Below are 23,718 nucleotides of genomic sequence, written 5' to 3'. Positions count from 1 at the left end.
CATGAGCATAAAAAATATATTGTGCAAGCAACTTTTATGTCTTTACTAGATTATGGTGATATAAAATATATGCATACATTAGCTTCAGTACTCAAATCTCTGGATGCAGCCTATAATTTGGCCTTGCGTTTTATCTCTGGAGCAACTTTTCACACTCATCACTGTTGGTTGTATGCTTCAGTTGGCTAGGAGTCACTGAAATTGAGAAAGGCCAGACATTAGTTGATATTTTTACACAAGGCAGCCATGTAAAACATCCTGACTGTGTTATGGAGAAAATGAGCCAGAAGAACAGCAGTTACCAAACATGACCTCTAGACTGGATAGTGATGGAGATGTTCAGATGGAGATATTCAGAACTGGGTAAACTGCTTTTGTATATATTGCTTCACACTCATGGAATGCCATTCAGAGTTATCTTAAGAAAATTTGTTTAGTGCCTAAAAGACATGAAATAAAATGACATTTCTTATATATTATCTTTTTTTATTAAGAATTGACAATTATGATTGTTTTTCTTAATGTGTTTTATTTCCATTGTGTATGTATTTTTATTGTTGTAATATAGACAGTAAAGACCTTGTATGTACCATTCATAAGCCTATTACACTCAAATGTATCTATAATACTCAATACTTCTACCATACTGGTCATACTCCCTCATACTCTTTCAAAAATGTATATTAGTTTACATTTTTATGTATACTGCTGCCATACTTGCCATACCTATATTACTCAATATTACTACCAATATTGCTGCTAGTTTACAGTACTCTATTCAAACTGCTGCTATGTACCGTGTTATGTATAATATTGCTTTATCTTCATGCTATATTTTTGCTGTGTATACATTTTTCTGCTTAATTTTCCACTACATAGTTGTAGGATGCTATGCCACCATTCAAAAGCTTATTACACTCATATGTATCTATAATATTCAATAACTCTACCAATTACTTCTAGTTTACACTGTTACTTTATGTATATTACTGCCATACTTGCCATATCTAAATGTTCAATAATACTACCCAGATTGCTGCTAGTTTACAGTACTTTTTTCTTGTGTCATGTATTTTTTGGCTTTGTTTTATAAAAGTATGTTTGTGTGCCTATATTTTTGCTTATATATTCTTCTCCTTAACTCTCACTATGTAGTCGTCGGGTGCCATGTTATAAGAATTTAATTGTGCAGGATGACGCTGTGTTGGTCTCGGTTGATTTACTTGGTCTCAGTATATTTATTTGTATAAATAAATGTAAAAACATAGCCATCATCCGTAATTACGCTTACAGACCACTACCCACCACAAGTAGTCGCTAGAACGTGCAAGATTTGTGCTGAGCCTATATGCGCACTCCAGTACCCTTGTAACACAAAATCAACAGAACTCTGCACCATCTGGGAGCTCACGAATCAGCTCACGGTTTAGGGAATCAACTACAACCACTGAAAGACGCGAAATCGAGACTTAATTAGAAGAACGACGTCTACCCAAGTCTATGTAACAAGTTGCCTTCTATTGAGCGCATGCGCTTCCTGAGTCACGCGAAAACCGCATTACACAAAAACACATCCTTCCACCTGAGAAAAACAATGCTCAGTTTTTTGGGGAGTGAGGGCATGAGTATAATTGTTGGCTTATATATGATTAAAGAATTTTTGACATATATGAATATGTAAATATTTACATCTGTTACGTTGTTGAAAAGCTATACGATTGCAGGTTCTAAATGGATTACTTTTATTGCAAGTCAGCGGAGGCTGAATCGAGAATAATGGGCTGTGAGGTGTTCAAGATGGCGGCGCCCTGTGGAGTGCAGCGACTCTAACAGGTAAACACGTCAACTTATTGATGTATTTAAATATATAATCTCGATCTTTAAGTAAAATATCATGAATAGAAGGCCTGGGCATTGTAATGCATTTCTGATACTATTTAATGACTGTCAACTACAACTATGTAGTTTTCTCTTCATAGTTGTCGATAATGTCAGATTAATTTTTTTCGACTGACAGCTAACGCGTTAGCTAGCTAGGTAACGTTACTGTTGGCGACGTTATTACTGTAGCTAGCTAGCTAGCTAGCTTACGGTACCGTAAATTATATTTACTATATACGCGGACAAAAATATGTGATGTCATAGATGCTTTCATCACCACACTTCTGATTAAAAAAAATAATAAATCTTGGTAATAATATTTGCTGTTTAATAATCGGATAAAACATGCCGAACCCTGCCCATTGTTTGCCAGCTGAGTTGTTTACGACAGTCAGTGTTCATGTTAGCTCTGGCCAGCCTGTTTGCTGGTAACACAGCTAACTAGCATATTTCCTTTTTGTATTTAGTTGGCACATATTGCAATGCTGCAGCTGTTTTCAGCATCACAGTTTGAGCCAAGCTTGAGGCGTAGGCGTCATTATCTACGAAGCTGCTGGCTACAGTGGCTACATCTCAGCAACATTTGATCTCACAAGTTAGCTAGGACACAGCAATTCCAACCGAACTTCTAATCAAATGTTATTTGTCACATATGAAAAACAGTTAAATGCTTCTCGGCCTTTTACCAACAATGCAGAGTTAGAAAGTATAAGAATAGAACATTTAAACGTTGAAATAATAATATGTGGTCCAATGCAGCAAAGTTGGCAGAGCATGTTACTTGCAACGCCAGAGCTTGTGGGTTTGGTTCTCTCCGGGGACCAGGTCGAAAATGTATACACTCACTACTCTAATTCGCTCTGGATAAGGGCATCAGCTAAATGACTAAAATGTAAATACATAGTTAAAAACAACAACGAATGACAATCGCATGGTTATATACAGGAATTACTAGCACTAAGATATGCAGTGGTACACTGTATTTATGGTTTATGTACATGTAAGTGGGGCTAATATGACAGGATCAATTTAATACACATTAGCCACAGTGTGTGTTGACTCTAAAGTGATTGTGTGTATGCACATGAAGTCATTACTAAAGGGTTAGTGGAAAAGGGGGGCACATGCACAAAACCAAGGTAGCCACTGAGTAATTTACTGTCTTTTTGTGTTCAATATTCTGTCATTTCTAGAAATGATGCACTGGTACTTCTTCTTTTGCATGCCATGCAGTAGTTTAGTGAACAGTTTATGACTTGAGTGGCTGGAGTATTTTATTTTTATTTTCAAGGCCTTTCTTTGAAACCTGGTATAAATGTCCTGGTTGGCGGAGATTTGGTCTCTGGTCGTTCACACCACCCTGTGAGGTACCTAGTAATCTAGGTCAGTGCTGTTGCCTTACCAAGCAGTAATTCAGCCAGTTAGGATGCTCTCAATGGTGCATCTGTGGAACGTTTTGTGGATTTGAGTGCCTGTCATTCCTGAATAATGCCCCACCCCCCCACAGATAATGTCCCCCTACCTGCATCACATCAGAATTCTATTTGCTCAAGCAACCATTAATAGGGCCGTTGCTAGAACTTGTCAAATTCTGATGGATGAAATAGAAAGATTGTGCTGACAAATGTGCCATCAGAAAAAAAATGCAATCATTTCATCTCATTTATGCTACTTCGGATATGTTTTAGATGTACATTTCACTGGTAATTGGTGTAGAATACTTGAATGTGTGGTCATGAACGTTTTCTGGGTTGCAAAACTTAATTTGACTTCAGGTATGCTGCAAGCATGGATGTTGCAAGCACTAACCTACTCAGAGGTTAGAAACCACTTTTTGTTTCATTTTCAGCTGTATTAGCTATGTGTCTGTAGAACGTCTTCTGCTTCAAACAGTCTACCCTATCTCTTCTAAGTAGCCCTATGACAGGTGTTATGTAAGGAGCCATGGAAAAGGATAACGCCATAATGAATCTATCTTAAGAGGTTCTGTTTTGCCTGAGTGCATAGTTTGATGTCGGTTCCAGACTAGGTTTGCTGAGTAGCTTCAGGTCTTTCGTCTGGTTTGTGTAACTCCAGCCAGCGTGGGAAATGTGTGGGACCAGAAAAACCTTTTGCTGTGATCCAGTGGTAACAGTGGACAGCTCCTACGAGAATATTAATTAATATCAAGGACCTAATAAGGCATAGGGCAACCCTTTGTCTTCAGAACAGCTCCAAACCTTCTTGGAATGCTGTCATACAAGTCTGTGTTTACTGGGATGTTGCACCGTTCTCCAAGAAGGAAAAACTCATTTCTTAGAGGGATGGGCGAGGTGGAAATCTACTTCACACTCTGCACTCCAGAACTTTGCATACAGGTTAAATGATGTTCAGATCTAGTGATTGTGGATGTTGTGGAAGGCATTTACAACATCCAGAGGGTTTGTGCCGTAGGTTTCAGCCTGTTCCGTAAAAGGACGTCATTCACTGGGTGCTACACGGCCACGCTGAGCAGTCATTGGATCCAGCGACTCCTGTGAGATGGCAACCCGTAGCATTACAGATCCCCCATGATGTTCAACAGTTCTGGGCTGAAAGCATCCTTTGGCTTTCTTCAAATGCCGAACCTGTCCGGATGTAGAAAATAGGGTTGAAGATGACTCATCAGACCATATTGCTTTGTTCCATTGCTCAAGGTTCCAGGTTTTGGGCTCTTTACACCAAGTTATGAGACTGTGACTGGGCCTTGAATACCAGCGGTTTCCAAATGGCAGCTGTGCCGTAAAGTTTTTGTGACAGATTTTGCTGCTATTCAGGCACTGACCATTTGGCCTCTTTGGAACTCTGTTAGTTGTCTCATGTTGCCTCAAACTAAAACGTTGAAGTGCTAATTGTCAGACCCTTTAAAACTGCTACATATGTACCTATTGGCAGTCGATTGCTGATTGGCAATCAACCTGATGTGACCGCTGCACCTGCATTTATAGTTGTGATTTAGTTACTTAAAGGTAACAGTCATTTTCCAGGTGGTCTTTCAGTTATTTTGTCCACCCCCTGTATGACTCTGGACGAAAGTCTCCACCTCTCACCCATGTCTCTCCTCTCCCTTTTGTCTCCCTAGAATTCGGTCAATGGAAAACAACATAGATAAATAACTAAGGAGAGTGTCACATTCCCCTAAAGAGATGAACATTCCTTTAGTCCTCCATGACGGGTAGTATTTTAAGTGCAAACTCTCGTATAGAACCATTTTTTTCTTCTTCTCAGATAAGGCCATCAGCATACATACAAAGGAAATGTTAAGGACAGACAAGAGTAGCATAACTGTTGAGGCAGTAACCATTTCAAAGATAACACATGTTTACTCATCAAAAGGGACTGGACTACTCTGTTTCGTAACATGCAGCAAGAGTAATGTAGCCATCTCCTAATAAATGAATGAAAGAACACATCTCTTTTCTTCCAAACATCCTTGGCTCCTTAGAGTACATTAGATATTCTCCACCAATCCATTTTTTAAAGGTGGTGAAGTAAGTGGATCTGAGGAGTCAAATACAATTTGAAAACAACTTATCCTGTAATTTTAAAACCAATCCTTAACTGGTACACCCTGCACTGTTGTGGACCTGGGTGGGTTGGATAGGTGCAAACAACTTGGTAACAATTCCACCTGGTCAATCTGAGGGCAAGACACACATTTCTTCTACATACTGTATCTGAATGGTCTAAAAGTGCAACATCTATCTACCTTTTTACACCTTTCTCCAAGAACTACCAGTTCTGCCATGCTCAGAGGAGTTTACCTTCTTGGATTTCCTCCATTACCAACCTAAGATCACCAGTTATCATATTATCTAAAGCTATTGTTGTTGTCACGTTGTTCATCCAGGGCTCCATGAGATGAACAGATACATTTACATAAAATAGCATGGCGAACACTTCACTGACATAGGTTGAGACCACACGTTGGACATATTGAGACATTTGATAGAAAGACAATGGGCATGTAAGCGTGAAGTAGCTAGTGAATAGAAAGGTGGGATGCTTGGAAAGGGGGTGACAAAGTGGTTAGTACACTTTGTAACGCTGGAGAGGGAGTGAGGTTATTTAAATAAACATTGTCCATAGCACCCTAAAGAGCTGATGCTCTTAGAACGGCAGATCGTTTGAAGGTTTGGGATGATTGAAGGATCCGGATGGTTCTAAGTCAGGGGTCTTCTGAGTGCCCGTAAACAATGCTTTAGAATCTCCAGGGCAAAATGATTTTCTTGGGGGGTCGGCCACTGTCCTGTCTGTAATTGGCGGGGGCATAGATTGATAGGTGCTGCAGGCAATGGCTTGCCTTTGGGAATAGTGTGAGAGGCCAGTTGAGCAATCTAGCCAGATGTTCATGAGATACCTGGAGGCTGTTGGAAGGTGGGGGTGTTGATCTTCTCTGGTGGGGGGAACTGGTGCATGATTGGAGTCGCTGGCTCGTTCCTACTTTGAGCTGAATGGATATTTCAGTGACCGGCTTTCCTTGGAAGGAGATGGCATTAGTTGTTCGTTGGCATTGTGGCAAGTAGGAAATCTAATGCCGGGAAATAACCAGTTGAAACTGAATTCGTAGGTAAGCAGCAATACATTGTCAGATAAGCCGAGTGCATTGAGTATGGTTGTGATGCTTGTTGTGAAGCAGATCAAAGGGAGAGGCCTACAACAGATGGTATATTTGCTGGACAGGGTGAGCATGTGGTCACTGATAGGTGAAATAAGTAGTTATTAGTTTATCAGTTTGAAAAAAAAAAAAATAATAATAATCTTGAATTAACCGCATAAATAACTTGGAACATTGCATATATTGTAAAGCAAATAACAGTAATAATATGACCTTAATAACCATGCGTAGGCTACCGCATAACATTTAGGAGCACCACAAAGACACCAGGAACACTTTCTGAAGTACACAGAGAATAAACTGCACACATTCCCACTAAAAAGCCCTCATGACTAAGGTACTTTACGCTAGCCAGCTTGACAGCAACGAGAATAGTGAGGTCATTTTTACAGTGTATTGGTATTAAGTTATGTTTCTTGATTATTATGTGGTAGATGTTGAATTCTGGCAGTTAACATATGTACATTTTTGTCACTAAGTTTTTCTTCAGGCTTTTTATTTATGTTTTATTTGTTGATTTTTAGTGATTTAAACACTGATGCTGATGCATCTGTAAAAGGTCAATAATAACCAACGATATCGAGCTCTAGCAACTGATACTTGTTTTGATCACAGCTGATATACTATATGCAGGATCACGTCATTATCACAGTATTCTAAATAACAGAAGCAAATATAATTGCCTTTGGAAAGTATATGCACAGAATTGTTCTCTGTTTTTGAATATATATTTCTATGCTAAACTCACCAGATTAAAAAAAATTATGCGATCGTTAAGTACATGTTGATCCGACCTCTGTATGGTCACAGCCCTAGTGTTTACACTGAAGTGCATGGGACTGCATAAAGGCTCTTTGTGTCCTCCAGAACATTCCGGAGCTGCCAGGAGCTGCTGCTTGAGGTCACACTGAGGGTTGTGCCTGTTAGTGCCACTGAATATGGCCATGGCACTACAATATATCAATATTAAAAACACTCGAATTCAACCTGAGCACACCCTAACCCAATACTAAGACCAATGAGCTAATTTAATCTTTGGGGAGGCTCTTAAAACAATTATGTCTACGGGCTAAAACTTGTGACTGCCTGTCACGCCCTCACTCATTTAGCAGGTGCATAGCAGATTTTAATAATCAAATTCTAAGTTGCCTAGTTGCAAGGAGAGTTACACAGACTGTGCTTGGATGTTCTTCTCTAAGGAACTTGTTATGGGAGTTGGAGTTAAGAAAATAATGCAATGAACCAAGGTTTAACACTGATTGCTTTAAAAAATTTACATTTATTCCATGTTATCTATTTCAGCATAAAAACATTTGTGAATATTAGATCTTCAACCAATAACCTAATATCAGATACACAAAAGATACATGTGTGTGAGAAGATAATTGCCCTCTTTACCCCCCTTATGGTTTTAGTTTTGTATTGATGTTCAGTTTCAGTTCTGTTTTAGAGGGTTTTTTCTGCATTTAGTTGTTTGAGGTTTTTGTTGTTTTGTTGTACTAGCTCTGTACTCCAGCACATTGAATTGGAAATGTGAAGATAATGACTAAGAGGTTAAAGTGCAGATGGTCAGCATTAATGTAGGAGTGACTGGTCGTTTTATACACAGTCACACCCACTCCTTTTAAAACACTGCTGCTATCTTTCATTTTGGGATGTTTTTGAATTGGCTCATTATCATGCCATATTATAATTATTGCTATGTAGGCTTTTAAATAGATGTATCTATTAGCCTACTTGTCACCGAAGCTCTGATGTTTAAGAGTCAGGTTTGACCCAGGTCTGTGCTTTCCTGTGTTTTGCCCTGTGCGCTAGTGGAGCCTGGAGACTGTATTGGCCGGAGGCCCAGGGAGCCCTCCAGGCAGGGCAGCAAGACGCTGTGAGAAAGACGACCGGGACGGAGCCCCCCTGCCACCATCTCCCCCTCCACAGCTGTCACTATGGCTAGAGAGCAGCCCAACATAGGGGACCTCCTTCCTCAACTGGAGTCCTCTGACATACGGCAACTGGAGGAGATCAAAAGCCTTATTAATGAGAACCTCAGCACTGGTGAGAACATTCCCTTTTAGTGTGGTGAGGACTTGGTCAGGCAGCCTTTCCTCCTGTGGTTGATTATGCTTCTGTGTTGTGTGTAATCTGGACTGTTGCCCCCCTGTGCAGAGCGAGGGTCAGTGCTGCTGAATGGCCTGGTGGACTACTATCTGGAGAATAACTCGGCCCAGGCCATGCAGATCCTCTCGTCAGTCAGAGAGCCACATGACAAGGTGAGATCCTGCTATGGGCCTCTGCCCTATATCTGACCAGAGGAATGGACCCCAGCCTTCATCTGTTGAGGAAGGTCACACACTTTCTCATGCAGTTATATCCTCACCTTTTCTGTGGTGAGAAAATATAACCCCCGATACCGTGGGTTTCTGGTGTATTTTCAAACATGCTTTGGACAGTGTTTTCATAATGACATAAGCAAGCGATGGACCGTTAATGTTTTAAGGGAAAACAAGGCAATGTGAAAATGCCTGAACTTGAGTAACAATGAATATGGTTGAGTGTCTCAAAGCTCAATGCTGTTTCTGATTTGCGGCCCACAGCACCTGCTGGACAAGATGAATGACTGTATGACCAAGCAGACCAGCAGGCTATCTACCCTGACGCTCCTGGGCCACGTGGTCCGCAAGCAGCCATCCTGGATCCACAAGATGGCCCGTTACCCCCTGCTGCTCTCTCTGCTCAAATGCCTGAAGGTAGGTGTTGCATTGTTTAGCGGTCTCCAAAATACAGGTTTTTAGTTCTACAAAATAATTATGTATCCCCCCCCCCCCGGCTTAGACGGATTCGGACGTAGTTGTCCTCATAACTGGAGTCCTGGTGTTGATCACTCTGCTACCCATGATACCCCAGGCTGGCAAACAGCACTTGTATGAGTTCTTTGACATCTTTGGCCGCCTGGCGTCCTGGAACCTGAAAAACCCAGGTAATAATTGACAAATTAGATGTTTTAAAGAACTCTATTCTGACTGGGAATGTTGGAAATGGTAGAGAACAGGCTCGGTGATTGATGGGCTATTTTGGCCCCCCAGGCCATGTCTCCGAGGTGTACCTCATCCACCTGCACGCCAGCGTCTACTCGCTCTTCCACCGCCTGTACGGCATGTACCCCTGCAACTTCCTGTCCTACCTGCGTTCCCACTACAGCATGAAGGAGAATTTGGACACCTTTGAGGAGGTGGTGAAGGTGAGAGGCCTTTCCATTCCGTTGATGTGTCTTCAGAAATAAAATAAGAATTGATCATCGAAATGGTTCATGTTTTTTCCCCCCAGCCGATGCTGGAGCATGTCCGTATACACCCCGAACTAGTGACTGGAACTAAGGACCATGAACTGGATCCTACTAGGTCAGTCAATCCCGGCTCCCATTACCCGTCGTCCAAAACAACGTCTTAAAGAGACATTCTGGACCAGTGAGGCGTTGTTGTTGTTGTTGTTGTTGTTGTTGTCGTCACTACTGCCGAACCTCAATGGGACCATTCTGTCCCTCTGCAGATGGAAGAGGTTTGAGATCCATGATATCGTCATAGAATGTGCCAAAGTGTCTCTGGACCCCAAGGAAGCGTCTTGTGAGGAGGGCTATGCCACCATGCCCGACCACCTCTATCCTCATCCGCAGCTCCGGTCACAGCACTCTGCTTCCAGCCCCTACGCTGACTTTCATAGCAGCTACGGTCAGAGAGCCACGCCCCTCACTCATTGTGCTGTTCATTCTCAGTTATTAGCGCTGAATGTTTCTGCACTGGGTCTTTTAATTCTGATTATTACTAATTTAAAAGAGTGGGTTTTTAATACTGTTGTGCAGGTTTTGTTGTTTTGGAACGGCTTATCATGAAGAGAATGTTTTGTCGCTGATAACAGCAGAGAATTATTGGAGATTTACTGGTTTTTACACACTTCTCGAAATTCATTGCACACTGGAATCAATGTGTTATTTTGTAATATAAACTTATAGAATACAAACTTTGATTTCAAACCACTATCTTTCTATGTAACACATTCTACTTTCATTGAAAATACTCTGGGACTATTTCAGTTTGAAGACCAACATATAGTGTAGTCATTGACAACCAAAAACATCTCAAGTCAATCATTCCTGTCTGTGGTCTGAGCTTGTTATTTAAAATAAGGCACAGAGAATAAACTCTCAGATAGTCAAAAATTCATCATATATGCCACATCAATAGAAAAGTCAAAATTCTTCTTTTTCCCCTCACAGGAAGCTCCTCTTCGACTCCCTTCTCTACCCCCCGCCAGCCCCTGCCTCCGCCCTTGTCCCTGCCCCCTCTCTCAGGGACTCAGTCTTCCTACCGCAGTCCCCAGGCCTCCAGACGTCAGGTACACAACATTTCACTGCAGTATCCCATGGTGGATGTGCCTGTGTTAGTAGTAATGTATGTTGGAGGCTGGTGTTAGTAGTAGTAGTAGTGGTGTATGTTGGAGGCTGGTGTTAGTAGTAGTAGTGGTGTATGTTGGAGGCTGGTGTTAGTAGTAGTAGTAGTAGTGGTGAATGTTGGAGGCTGGTGCTAGTAGTAGTAGTGGTGTATGTTGGAGGCTGGTGTTAGTAGTAGTAGTAGTAGTAGTAGTAGTGGTGTATGTTGGAGGCTGGTGTTAGTAGTAGTAGTGGTGTATGTTGGAGGCTGGTGTTAGTAGTAGTGGTGTATGTTGGAGGCTGGTGTTAGTAGTAGTGGTGTATGTTGGAGGCGGGTGCTAGTAGTAGTAGTAGTAGTGGTGGTGTATGTTGGAGGCGGGTGCTAGTAGTAGTAGTAGTAGTGGTGTATGTTGGAGGCTGGTGTTAGTAGTAGTAGTAGTGGTGTATGTTGGAGGCTGGTGTTAGTAGTGGTAGTGGTATATGTTGGAGGCTGGTGTTAGTAGTAGTAGTAGTAGTAGTAGTAGTAGTAGTGGTGTATGTTGGAGGCTGGTGTTAGTAGTAGTAGTAGTGGTGTATGTTGGAGGCTGGTGTTAGTAATAGTGGTGTATGTTGGAGGCTGGTGTTAGTAGTAGTGGTGTATGTTGGAGGCGGGTGCTAGTAGTAGTAGTAGTAGTGGTGTATGTTGGAGGCGGGTGTTAGTAGTAGTAGTAGTAGTGGTGGTGTATGTTGGAGGCGGGTGTTAGTAGTAGTAGTAGTAGTAGTGGTGTATGTTGGAGGCGGGTGTTAGTAGTAGTAGTAGTAGTGGTGTATGTTGGAGGCTGGTGTTAGTAGTAGTAGTGGTATATGTTGGAGGCTGGTGTTAGTAGTAGTAGTAGTAGTGGTGAATGTTGGAGGCTGGTGTTAGTAGTAGTAGTGGTGTATGTTGGAGGCTGGTGTTAGTAGTAGTAGTGGTGTATGTTGGAGGCTGGTGTTAGTAGTAGTAGTAGTGGTGTATGTTGGAGGCTGGTGTTAGTAGTAGTAGTGGTGTATGTTGGAGGCTGGTGTTAGTAGTAGTAGTAGTGGTGTATGTTGGAGGCTGGTGTTAGTAGTAGTAGTGGTGTATGTTGGAGGCTGGTGTTAGTTGTAGTAGTGGTGTATGTTGGAGGCTGGTGTTAGTAGTAGTAGTAGTAGTGGTGTATGTTGGAGGCGGGTGCTAGTAGTAGTAGTAGTAGTAGTGGTGGTGTATGTTGGAGGCGGGTGCTAGTAGTAGTAATAGTAGTGGTGTATGTTGGAGGCTGGTGTTAGTAGTAGTAGTAGTAGTGGTGGTGTATGTTGGAGGCTGGTGCTAGTAGTAGTAGTGGTGGTGGTGTATGTTGGAGGCTGGTGTTAGTAGTAGTAGTGGTGTATGTTGGAGGCTGGTGTTAGTAGTAGTAGTGGTGTATGTTGGAGGCTGGTGTTAGTAGTAGTAGTGGTGTATGTTGGAGGCTGGTGTTAGTAGTAGTAGTGGTGTATGTTGGAGGCTGGTGTTAGTAGTAGTAGTGGTGTATGTTGGAGGCTGGTGTTGGTAGTAGTATGTTGGAGGCTGGTGTTAGTAGTAGTAGTTGTGTATGTTGGAGGCTGGTGTTAGTAGTAGTAGTGGTGTATGTTGGAGGCTGGTGTTAGTAGTAGTGGTGTATGTTGGAGGCGGGTGTTAGTAGTAGTGGTGTATGTTGGAGGCGGGTGCTAGTAGTAGTAGTAGTAGTAGTGGTGTATGTTGGAGGCGGGTGCTAGTAGTAGTAGTAGTAGTGGTGTATGTTGGAGGCGGGTGCTAGTAGTAGTAGTAGTAGTGGTGTATGTTGGAGGCGGGTGCTAGTAGTAGTAGTAGTAGGGGTGTATGTTGGAGGCGGGTGCTAGTAGTAGTAGTGGTGTATGTTGGAGGCTGGTGTTAGTAGTAGTAGTAGTAGTAGTAGTAGTAGTAGTAGTAGTAGTAGTAGTGGTGTATGTTGGAGGCTGGTGTTAGTAGTAGTGGTGTATGTTGGAGGCGGGTGCTAGTAGTAGTGGTGTATGTTGGAGGCGGGTGCTAGTAGTAGTAGTAGTAGTAGTGGTGTATGTTGGAGGCGGGTGCTAGTAGTAGTAGTAGTAGTGGTGTATGTTGGAGGCTGGTGTTAGTAGTAGTAGTAGTGGTGTATGTTGGAGGCTGGTGTTAGTAGTAGTAGTAGTAGAGGTGAATGTTGGAGGCTGGTGTTAGTAGTAGTAGTGGTGTATGTTGGAGGCTGGTGTTAGTAGAAGTAGTGATGTATGTTGGAGGCTGGTGTTAGTAGTAGTAGTAGTAGTGGTGGTGTATGTTGGAGGCTGGTGTTAGTAGTAGTAGTGGTGTATGTTGGAGGCTGGTGTTAGTAGTAGTAGTGGTGTATGTTGGAGGCTGGTGTTAGTTGTAGTAGTGGTGTATGTTGGAGGCTGGTGTTAGTTGTAGTAGTGGTGTATGTTGGAGGCTGGTGTTAGTAGTAGTAGTGGTGTATGTTGGAGGCTGGTGGTAGTAGTAGTAGTAGTAGTAGTGGTGTATGTTGGAGGCTGGTGTTAGTAGTAGTGGTGTATGTTGGAGGCTGGTGTTAGTAGTAGTGGTGTATGTTGGAGGCTGGTGTTAGTAGTAGTGGTGTATGTTGGAGGCGGGTGCTAGTAGTAGTAGTAGTAGTGGTGTATGTTGGAGGCGGGTGTTAGTAGTAGTAGTAGTGGTGGTGTATGTTGGAGGCTGGTGCTAGTAGTAGTAGTGGTGGTGGTGTATGTTGGAGGCTGGTGTTAGTAGTAGTAGTGGTGTATGTTGGAGGCTGGTGTTAGTAGTAGTGGTGTATGTTGGAGGCTGGTGTTGGTAGTAGTATGTTGGAGGCTGGTGTTAGTAGTAGTAGTGGTGTATGTTGGAGGCTGGTGTTAGTAGTAGTGGTGTATGTTGGAGGCTGGTGTTGGTAGTAGTATGTTGGAGGCTGGTGTTAGTAGTAGTAGTGGTGTATGTTGGAGGCTGGTGTTGGTAGTAGTATGTTGGGGGCTGGTGTTGGTAGTAGTGTTTATGTTGGAAGTCTGAGTGGACAGCCTCTACTGGTGCTGCTTCTCTATTGACTTGTTGTTGTTTTGCTGCCAGTGTTTTCAGTTAATGTATTCCCTGTGTCATATGTTGTTAGTCAGTCGCTTGTCCCTGAACCCAATGGCTCAGCCTCTGTCCTCTGGGCCTATGAATCGGTCCCTTGTTTTCAGAGTGGAGCGGAGGGAGAGCGCTTCATAGAGGGACCAGAGGCTTTGAGTAGTTTGAGCAGGCAGTGCTGGCTGTGGGGAGTCCGTCAAGCCTCATGAAGCCGAAAACATGCCCCCGTTTTTGCTGTCCTACTGTGGTCCGTCACATGGCCTGGTTGCCTTGGCGACTCTGTCTTTGTGTTTAGGGTTTTCTGTTAGACGTCCGTCCAGGGGTCCTGGTACTGATGAGCCGTCTGTTGGAATCCCTAACATTGTGGTCAGATTCAGTGTATTGTCATTCTGAGCCATTTTAGAACAACAAATTAACTAACAACGTCTTCTTGCAGAACCCTAGCTGTGAACTCCCTTTCTCCTATGGGGGGAAAGAACTGTGGAGCCCCTCCTCCCTGTGTGGCATGGCCACGCCCCCTTCCTCCAGAGGCATCTCACCCAACCCAGAGCTCTCCCACAGTGCCTCTTTCCTTCCAGGCCACCGCCTCCACAGCGCATCAGGTGAAAGCTATTACCTCTTTCTTTTTCTTGCAGTGTTTCGCAACATAACATTTTTGTTTGTGTTTTAAAATAAAATATAAAACAGACATTTCAGGTACCCTTTGCAGTTCAGTATGATGAGAGAATTGGTCAGGGGTCTGAATAATTTTACAGATTTTGTATCTCTGCCTGAAATCTTGTATAACCATCATCTCCTACATTCTTCTGAGTCAAAGTAAAATAGTTGTTTTACAAAACAGTGAACAGGAATTGGATCGTCTTACATTTTCTTAAATGCTGCTTTACCCCATTTGTTCTGGCTCTGGCCCAACCCATTTGTTTCTGTGACCAATCAGAGTGGTTCAGTTCTCTTGGAGGTACACCGAAACAGACTTAGTGCAGAAAAGACACTAACATCTGAGGGTGTGCCATTGCATTCAGCCACCGCATGAAGTTTGGATTGGCAAAGCATCAAAATGAAACTGGTTTCCACATGACAATGTGAAATGTTCTAATGAACAATATATACAATGTGTTACTTCCTCCCTGTTGTTGGTTTCTATCACTAGGTGGGAAAGGAACGCCTGCCTCCAGCACTCCTGCCACCTCCTCCCCGCCCCCCACCCTCTCTGATGACTTCCCCATCGCCTCCCTGCCCTCCAACGCCACCAGTCTACCACAGAAGGTATAGAATGACACCCAAGCCTACAATGGTCCCCTGTGTCCGTTTCTGTGGACTTGGGACTTCCTGGACGAATAAGAAACATTGATTTAGGAAGAAATTAACTGTAACAATTAAAACATTCCCTGTCAGGATGGCCTCCATGTCGAAGCCTTCAAACCGGCCCTGGTAAGGCAGGACCCCATCAGAGATCCTGAGAAAGGCGGAGAGATCATCGTCATCAACAACAGAGGTCGGTCCTGGTGTGGAGTCCTGAGTGGAATGTTACGTTGGCAAGCTTTTCACTCCTTGGTTCTTAGCCTTGGTCGACCTGTGTTCTCATATGGATGATGGTTTTATTTCTGGCGGTTTTCTTCTCTCCTCTCTTAGATTTAGGTAGCAGGGAGTGTGTTTCCATGACGCTGACAGAGCTGTCAGTTTTCATGCAGGAACAGGAACTTCAAATGAGGACAGAGAAGGAGAGGGAAGAGGGTGAGTCCGACAGTCTGTTTGAACCGTAGTACTTTCATAGTTTCATAGTAGTAGTCTTAATGCACCAATTACTCTACCTTCCCACAACTCGCCAGCTGCCATCACAGAGGAGCTCCTGAAGATAACTGAGGACAAGCGGGACTTGGCCGGCCTGAGGGGCTTCGACTCCCCTTTCTTCCACACCACGGAGACCCTGACAGGTACCCAGGGCAAACCCCTGGCCGGCCTGGCCCTGGGAGGCCCCATGCTGCCCCGGGAGCCCCACCATTCAGTGTCCACTCCGGACAGGGCCCTGGAGAAGGCGCAGGGGCAAAATGGAGATGGGGACGGTAGTAGATCCTCTCCCCAGGAGCAGTCCTGGTCTTTCCAACCCGTGTGTCCTTTCAGCCCCATTGAACACCCCCTCCATCAGAGCCCGTCTGCCCCGGAAGACGAGGTAGCCAAGGTCAGTGACCTGTTCTCCCCCAGCCCCTCCATGAAGAACCCATCCCTGCCCTACGAGGCCCTGTTCGACCTGGCCCTTCCCCGGGCCGCATCCCTCTTCATTGGGAGGAGGACCTCCGAGGCCCTGGGCAGGGCTCCTCAGAGCGACGGTCTGGAGGATGGAGAGGAGCAGCTGGGTGAGGGGAGGGTGTCGGCTTCTCCCCTGGAGGTGCTGGATCGCCTCGTTCAGCAGGGGAGCGACGCCCACGACAAGGTGCTCAAGAGGTGAGCGGGGGGGGGTGCTTTTGCCCCCAAATCTTTCAGATCACATTGTGTTCCATGAGAACTGGTTATGGGTCTGTAATAACACCTGTCTGTGCTGTGTGTTGAAGGTCAGAGTGAGCCAGCTTGATCTGAAGCTCGCTGTAATGAACTAGGCTTGGTCCTTTCCAAGCCATTGTCCTGCCCACTAGAAACAATCAGTCATGAACAACCATAGGCATTGTCTGACACCCCCCCCCCCCCTCCCCCCAACACACTCTGTCCTCGCTCCTAAGCCAATAATGCAAGGACTATGTCAGCAGAGATTGAGCTCACCATGGAATAATCTGGCTTTGCTTTGTTCATCCACCTCTCTAGGATCTTGCCCAAAGCTCAGTAGACATGTCGAGACAAGGCTGTACCATTACGGTCCTTATTTGTGGGTGACTCTGTTGAATTGTCCCTTATATGGGGTGACTGGGCTGTATCATTATGCTCCTTTTATAGGGGTGACTGCACTGTCCCTTATATTGGGTGACAGAGCTGTACTGTTATGGTTCTTCTATGGGGTTGACTCTGATGTACTGTCTTATACTGGGGCGACTGATATGTTGACCCTGTTGAGCAACTCATGGCACTCTTTCTTACAGATTACCTTTGCCCAGCAAGTCAGCTGACTGGACACATTTTGGAGGTAAACAACTACAACCAGATCACAGATGTACGTTTACCCAGGACAACACTGACCAAGTTCTCATACCATTTAGGTCTCGATCTGTTCACCTTACAGCGACCATAAAGTTATTTTACAACTTCAGGCAGAAACAGAAGGCATGTTCCCACACTTCCATTAAGTGCCTTGGCAGTTCAATAGTAATTGAGAGCGACACAGTTGAGCGGGTTCAGATGATCCTGCTATTTGAGATCTTCCCTGAACTGGGAACAAGGGGCTCTGTCTTAATCATCTCCGTCTGCTGATCGTAGAGCAGCCTTGTGTCTCGGCCAAACCTTTCCCCTCCGTCTGCCAAGTTAGAGTATTGGAATTGAATAAGATCCCCTTGTTATACAAGTTATAGATGTGATGTCTTTTTTGATTGTGTGTGAAACCAACTCCACAAAGAGCTTGTGTAAACCTTAAGCTCCTTGGATGACTCAGAGACTTGGGTGGAAAGTTCTCCTAACTTTTAGAAGTGATTGTACTCATCCCCTCTTCCCAGTAAGAGTAGCTGTACACTGGCCATCTCCAGTCATCTGGCCTTCATGCATTAATAAAGGATATGACTTCATGTAGCAGCTATGTTCTCTATGTAGGCCTGAGGTAGTGTGTAAACTTGAAGTAATAAACCGTAGCGTTGTTTTCCCCCGTGGCTCCCTCGTCATTAACCCCGCGTCTTCCCCCAGGCTCGGCTCCGCTGGACGAGTTGCACACGTTACGTAGCCAGCTCCTCCTGCTGCACAACCAGCTGCTCTACGAGCGCTACAAGAGAGAGCAGCACGCCGTCCGCAATCGTCGTCTGCTGCGCCGTGTCATCAACGCCACCGCGCTGGAGGAGCACAACAACGCCATGGTAGGAGACGTGCTGGCTCCCCCCCCCCCCCCCCCCCCCCCCCCCCGTCGCTTCTTTGACGTAGGGAGTATCCTGAAGAAGGCTGCCAGTTGGCCGGACTTTTGTGTTATTCTCCACAAGCCGCGTGTCCAATTCAGGCCCTTTTCCACAGCGTTGAACTGGTAACCAGAAATGTGAATGGTGCGTGGAAGCAGTGAGATTGAAACACACAGTTTCCCTCGACAGCTTTGTTCCCCAGACGCGCGTCCGTGTGAAGGCTCAGTCACTGTCGTCGCCGGCTGGCCCTGTTGCGGTTTTGTTTCTTTCTTCACGCTTTTTTCGGAGATGTCTTCAGGGACACTGAGTGGTCTGTCTCCGTGTGTGTCCCTGTGCTCTGGCCTGCAGAAGGACCAGCTGAGCCTGCAGGCTGTGGACATGGTGTCACTGAGGGAGAGCCTACGGGTTGAGCAGCAGCGCTACAGACAGCTGTGGGAGGACCGGGAGACCGTGGTCACCAGACTTCACAGCCAGATCCGCCAGCTCCAGCAGGGCCGGGACGAGTACTACACCAAGAACCAGGGCCTGCAGGTAGGCGCCCACGTTTTGTTTGGTAGATCATCACAGTGTCGCCATCCAAAATGGCTGTTGGTCACAGTCATCAGACGGTGCTGTTATAATATCTCCTGGGTCTATATCGAATACTATGTAGATCTAGCCTCTCTACTTGTCACATGTCCTCTCCAGAGTAAGTTGAACGAGTACCAGAAGAGGATGAACGAGCTGGAGGCAGATCTACAGAGGGCCAACAACAAAGTGTGTCACACAGGACACCTCCTCAACCAGATGACCGTCAAGGTGAGGCGCCCCCAACCATTCGCTCAGCTGGGATGACCTGCTTGGTCGATGTGTAGTAAACGAGACGCCGTGTAGGCCCTCGCCTGAGGAGCTGGTGTTTCCCGTGTGTGGCGGGACTCCGTTCTGACGGCACGTCCTGTGTGTTCTTCAGCTGAGCACCAGTGAGAGCACCCAGCAGCAGATGAGCTTCCTGAACAAGCAGCTGCTCCTCCTGGGCGAGGCCCACAAGCTGGCCCTTCAGCAGCCGCAGCCAGCGGGCTCCAACGGGGCCGCGGTAAGTGGGACCAAGGGCCGCCGGGCTGCGGGAGCAGACTAAATGTCGATGTCTCCACCCTGACAGGAGACCTTGTTTGTGAGCCGGAACGGCAACCCGGACGTCTCGGAGAGCTCTCTCACGGAGGCCTCCGGCCAACCTCTTCCGGTGCCCGTTTTACCCCCGCGTCCTCTTCTCTCCTCACAGGAAGCCCAGATGGTGCAGGCGTCCTGGGGGAAGGAGGCGGAGAGGCTGAGGCAGAGCCTGCTCCTGCAGGGCCAGAAGCTGGAGGCGGCCCAGCAGAGGGTGGGGGAGCTGGACATACAGCTCACCAAGAAGGAGCACCTCATCGCCGAGCAGAAGAAGTTCCTGGAAGACGTCAAGGGCCAGGCCAAGTATGAGCGATCTGGGTTTCGAAAAGGATTGGTTCGGAAGCTCCCTGGGGTCATTGTGTTGTTGTTCTGTGTCGTCTGCCTTTGGAGCAGAACTGTTGATTTGTTTTTCTGTGTGTTAGCATGGCAGCTAGCTGTGTTTTTGCTTGTGTATCATGTGATATGAACATGGGTCTCCATCCAGGGGCGAGCTGCAAGCATCAGAGAGCAGGTACCAGGCCCAGAGGAGGGTGACCCAGCTCCTCCAGAAGGAGCTGCTGCAGCTCTACAGCAGACTGGAGATAGAGAGGCCGGCCTGCTGTACCACAGCCTCAGCAGCAGGGGGCAGCACTAGCGATTCTGGCCATCCTATAGACTCCAGGTGAGGTGACAGTCAAACTGTCGGTTACATTTGCTTGCTTTTTGTGGTGCGTATACAACTGCAAGCCGTATGTAAGTGTGAAAGTAATGTCCCTCCGTTTTCAGCATAATGGAGCCCGATGTCCTGGTCCCGTTGAGGACTGACGTGTGGTCAGATGGTGGCGGGCGGGGCAACGGCAGCACTTTATCGCCGTGGCAACCAAAGGCGAACCACCCCCCCGCCTCGCCCTCCTCCAACTCCGTCAACGGCACCGAGGACGTCCCCCCGCCTCTCCACGCTCCCCCGGCCCCGCCGCCGCCGCCCCACGACACCGCCCCCCTCACCGTCGGCTCCTACCCCAGTGCCAAGAGCTTCCTGGGCATGAGGGCGCGAGAGCTGTTCCGGAACAAGAGCGAGAGCCAGTGTGACGAGGAGCCGCCCCGTCTAGCTGGCCTCTCACAGGGCCTGAAGACTGAGCTGTGTGTGGAGCCCCTGTGGCCCACGCCGGGGGAGGCTCCGTGTCCTGCCTCAGACCCTGTCCTGACTGTAACCCCCGCCGCTGTCTCTAAACCGCCTCCCCCTGTCTGTGTGCCCGCCAAGGAGCACCCACCTGACACCAGACCCAGGGCTACCAAGCTGGACGTCCCCCGGAGGAAGATGGGAGGAGCCAGGGGAGGGGCTGGGCCGACGGCCGGCGCGGCGCGACCCAGACAGCAACAGCAACTAAGGATCATGGACTATAATGACATGCATCAGGATCGCAGTTAAGAGACAGCGAACCTGGATGCCCCACAGGAGGCCAGAGAGAGCTACAAGCAGTAGAGGAGTAAAGAGTTTCACAAAGCTCTTTTTAAATTCAGTGTTATTTGTCCCGATCCCTGAAGTGGAGAACAGGATTTCAACCACAGATTGATTTACTCCCCTATCAAATATAAAGGAGGGAATTAAAGAAAAAAGGAAGGAGGGAAAGATGGAAGGTCGGCTGGTTGAAATAATGTTACAATATAGCAGCAGAAACCTCAGTAACTCTGTCAGGTTTTGTTCCGATTAGACAGAATAGACAGCCTATTTCCCAATTAGTTTATTGAAGTTATGTAATACAACAAGAAGTGCAGTAAAGAAGTATAAAACACTAAGACGTGGTGCGGGTGAAGGGCATGGTTTTGGTTGGTTACCCATTGCACCTGTACTGTTGTGTGAGGGAGGTTGATGGAGGATGGTGGGGTCATAGAGTTATGTAGAGGTGGCAATGTTGTTTCTGTCTCTCTATGGCATCTGTAAATGCACAAATAGCACCATTACGGTCATCTCAATGTTGGTAGTTCATGTTTTTCTGTCACCTCTATTGACTTGGATGGAATTAGTTGAATATTTTTTAACCCATAAGAAGCCCCCCCCCCACCCCCACCCACCCTGCCCACCCCGATTTAACTACTTAAAGAAGGTGAAGGTCCCCACACACCTCTGCTGTGTTTAGGGGAGGAACCTGGGGGTTTGACTGTTGCATTGTAGATGCATTATAGGAAGAGGACTGCGTTTCCATGCTGATTTCAATACCCTCCTGACAGAAAATGACCATATGTGTGTGTGCTGAAGTCAAAGAAAGGGAGAGAATGGGAGAAAGTGCGTGTATGTGTTTGTACAGAGAATGTGAGCGTATGTATGCATGCAGAAGTAGGATTTTGAAGTTGCAATAAGAAAAATTGATAAATGTAGAACTGAGCTATTTAAAAACAAATTAGATGAATATTATTATTATATTATGATCACTATTCTCCATGATGTCCTAAAAGAAGAATTTTCTGAATTCGTATATACATTCCTGTTAGTATTGATGATGAATGTTACCGAAACTGCAACATGTATTCCAGAAACAACATGTTTTATCTGGAATATTTTGACATGACCACAGCAGCGTTTGTTATAAACAACGGGTAGCCTTACTGAAGGTATCTACAAGCTTCTGCAACGAATGTTGCACATTATTAGCTTATCTTGAGTTTGTCAGAGTCATGCTTTTTAAATTCCGACAATTCGTTTGCAATCCATCTGACAAAAGTCTTTTCTTTTCAAGTTACAGAAAACGTACCAAAATACATTTTGGAGAGTGCCAAACATTTTAATCAGATAGTGAATGCAGCCCTTTTAAAATGACACGTTGACCTCACCAACTGATCCTGTTCTGGTTAATGTTACAGGCTTGTGTGTGTCAATGGGTGAGGCCTATTGAAGGTTTACATGTCATTCTCTGTTGTCATAGTGAGTGTGGAGAGAAAATGGCTTATTATTCTCCTTCCTTACTGACCTGTGGCAGTCACACTTGCCTCTTTTCACAAAAATGTGGGAGAATTTTACTTTGCTGTGAAAATATTAAGTTGGGTTCTTCCGTGTTTTTCAGTGGTCATAAATCCTGTTTTCCACTGGGAACTTCAGCTGTCATTCCCTTTGCCTTGCTATCTATAGCATGTTCAACAATCCACGTTAATGCCAACAGTATAGTAGGAACTACAACAAACCAAGATGGAAGGTACAATCAAGCGTGGACTGAAAAGAATGCTTGAACTACTTTTGGAGCTGGAGATTTTGAAAACGGCAAAAAAGTACTTTGAAGCAGTTCCTTGTGTTTAACTGTGAACAATAATAAAAATGTCTTTAATGTTTTGCACTACAGATCCTCTGAATGTGTTGTTTTTCTACAACTGACCACTGAACATATCATTCTCCACTAGAGAGCACTGTTGGCCTAAATACTCAGCCTTTTTTTCAGCATTTTTATCCACTTATGGGTGACTGTCCAAACCTTTGACTGGTACTGTGTATGTTGGAGCTAACAAATCCGTAGCCAATTACTGCTAAGTTCATGAAATTGTCACTAGTAGCTACAAGATGTATTTAAATTGTGCAATTCTATGTTCATGTTGCATTCAGGCTGGTCAAATCAATGAAAATGGTTAAAAACAAAAATACACTGCAAAAGGACTTAATAACCATGGATCAAAATAGCTTGCTCATTTAACGCTTCAACCTTGCTCTAAATAGTTGAATGACTGCCAGGAAGCCTTTTTTTCCTGCCTATTTTGTATGCAAATTCCCTCACCTTCCTATTACCTAAAACTGTTTTTGTTTTGCACAGTTCTTGTCCATTAAATATCGGGGTTAGGTTTTTTGCATGAGGAGGTTTTTAAATGAGCAGTGGTAGTTGTTATATAACAATATTATGTCTCTCTTTCTGTGTGTGTGTAGTTGACAATGTTAATTTTCCTGCGCTAAAGGGATATTTTGTTTTTTGCAAAAACAAATAAAATCTGTGATGCTACAGCTGTAAATATATGTAAGTGGAAATGTAGGTCTAGTCTCCTGCATGATCCATCCTTGTGGTAACATATGGGCATACCAAAAAATCCACCGCAATTTGCCTCAGAATGTCTCCACAAGATACAACACATTTCAGGTCTCTGAGGGTTATTCACACGTTTCAAAATCAAAATGGCCAACTCCCCTCGCAATTGTTCAAAGTCATACTCACAATAATTTATGAAGATTGAGACATGTCCTCTGAGGCACAATCTCACCAAAACCATTCTCCTTCAGTAAACTACTTGTAGCTTGCAGGTGCCTGTCTAACCACAAGGAGTCAACGGAGAGCCGAAGCCAGGCAGCCCTTTCTGATATAAAGACATTATGCTCTGACACATGAGCCCATCTGCAATGCTCCATTTGAGACCACTGAGCAGTGTCGGTATGCCGTGGGCAGGCTTTGAACCCTTGGCTGTAATGACACAGTTGTACTGCTAAGCAGTGATTTTACCAGGAGCTGCGCTCTTGGCTGCATTCACGTTCATGCATAAAAGGTGAAGTCAAATGTGGGTTCCTCGTGTATTTCCCTTT

At 45.2% G+C, this 23,718-nt stretch overlaps 1 protein-coding gene across 2 annotated transcripts; it reads left to right on the top strand.

The window, feature by feature from the left end:
• The first annotated feature begins 1,617 nt into the window (after window positions 1-1,617).
• tsc1b (TSC complex subunit 1b) lies at window positions 1,618-22,500 on the top strand. Of its 2 annotated transcripts, none has more exons than XM_010893961.5 (22): window positions 1,618-1,833; window positions 8,333-8,566; window positions 8,678-8,781; window positions 9,106-9,258; window positions 9,344-9,488; window positions 9,595-9,749; window positions 9,836-9,909; window positions 10,058-10,236; window positions 10,782-10,900; window positions 14,462-14,627; window positions 15,176-15,291; window positions 15,421-15,520; window positions 15,658-15,759; window positions 15,855-16,467; window positions 17,094-17,164; window positions 17,845-18,011; window positions 18,396-18,578; window positions 18,735-18,845; window positions 18,997-19,119; window positions 19,306-19,493; window positions 19,675-19,851; window positions 19,956-22,500. In XM_010893961.5, exons 2-22 carry the CDS (start codon window positions 8,458-8,460, stop codon window positions 20,596-20,598), a joined length of 3,798 nt encoding a protein of 1,265 aa, XP_010892263.2. In that variant the 5' UTR covers window positions 1,618-1,833; window positions 8,333-8,457; the 3' UTR covers window positions 20,599-22,500. The 2 variants fall into 2 exon arrangements, with proteins under 2 accessions (XP_010892263.2, XP_010892264.2); XM_010893962.5 differs by having other exon boundaries at window positions 1,619-1,833; window positions 17,094-17,137.
• Window positions 22,501-23,718: the final 1,218 nt, after the last annotated feature.

Source organism: Esox lucius, chromosome 14 (genome assembly GCF_011004845.1).
Source record: "Esox lucius isolate fEsoLuc1 chromosome 14, fEsoLuc1.pri, whole genome shotgun sequence".
NCBI lineage: Eukaryota > Metazoa > Chordata > Actinopteri > Esociformes > Esocidae > Esox > Esox lucius.
The sequence above is the reverse complement of the archived record's forward strand: the minus strand, read 5'-3'. Positions and strand labels throughout refer to the sequence as shown.

Coding starts and splice junctions, on each gene's coding strand:
- tsc1b (XM_010893961.5), top strand. CDS start 8,458: ATGGCTAGAGAGCAGCCCAACATAGGGGACCTCCTTCCTCAACTGGAG. Junction 8,782..9,105: donor TCAGAGAGCCACATGACAAG/GTGAGATCCTGC, acceptor TGCGGCCCACAG/CACCTGCTGGACAAGATGAA. Junction 18,579..18,734: donor CCAAGAACCAGGGCCTGCAG/GTAGGCGCCCAC, acceptor TGTCCTCTCCAG/AGTAAGTTGAACGAGTACCA.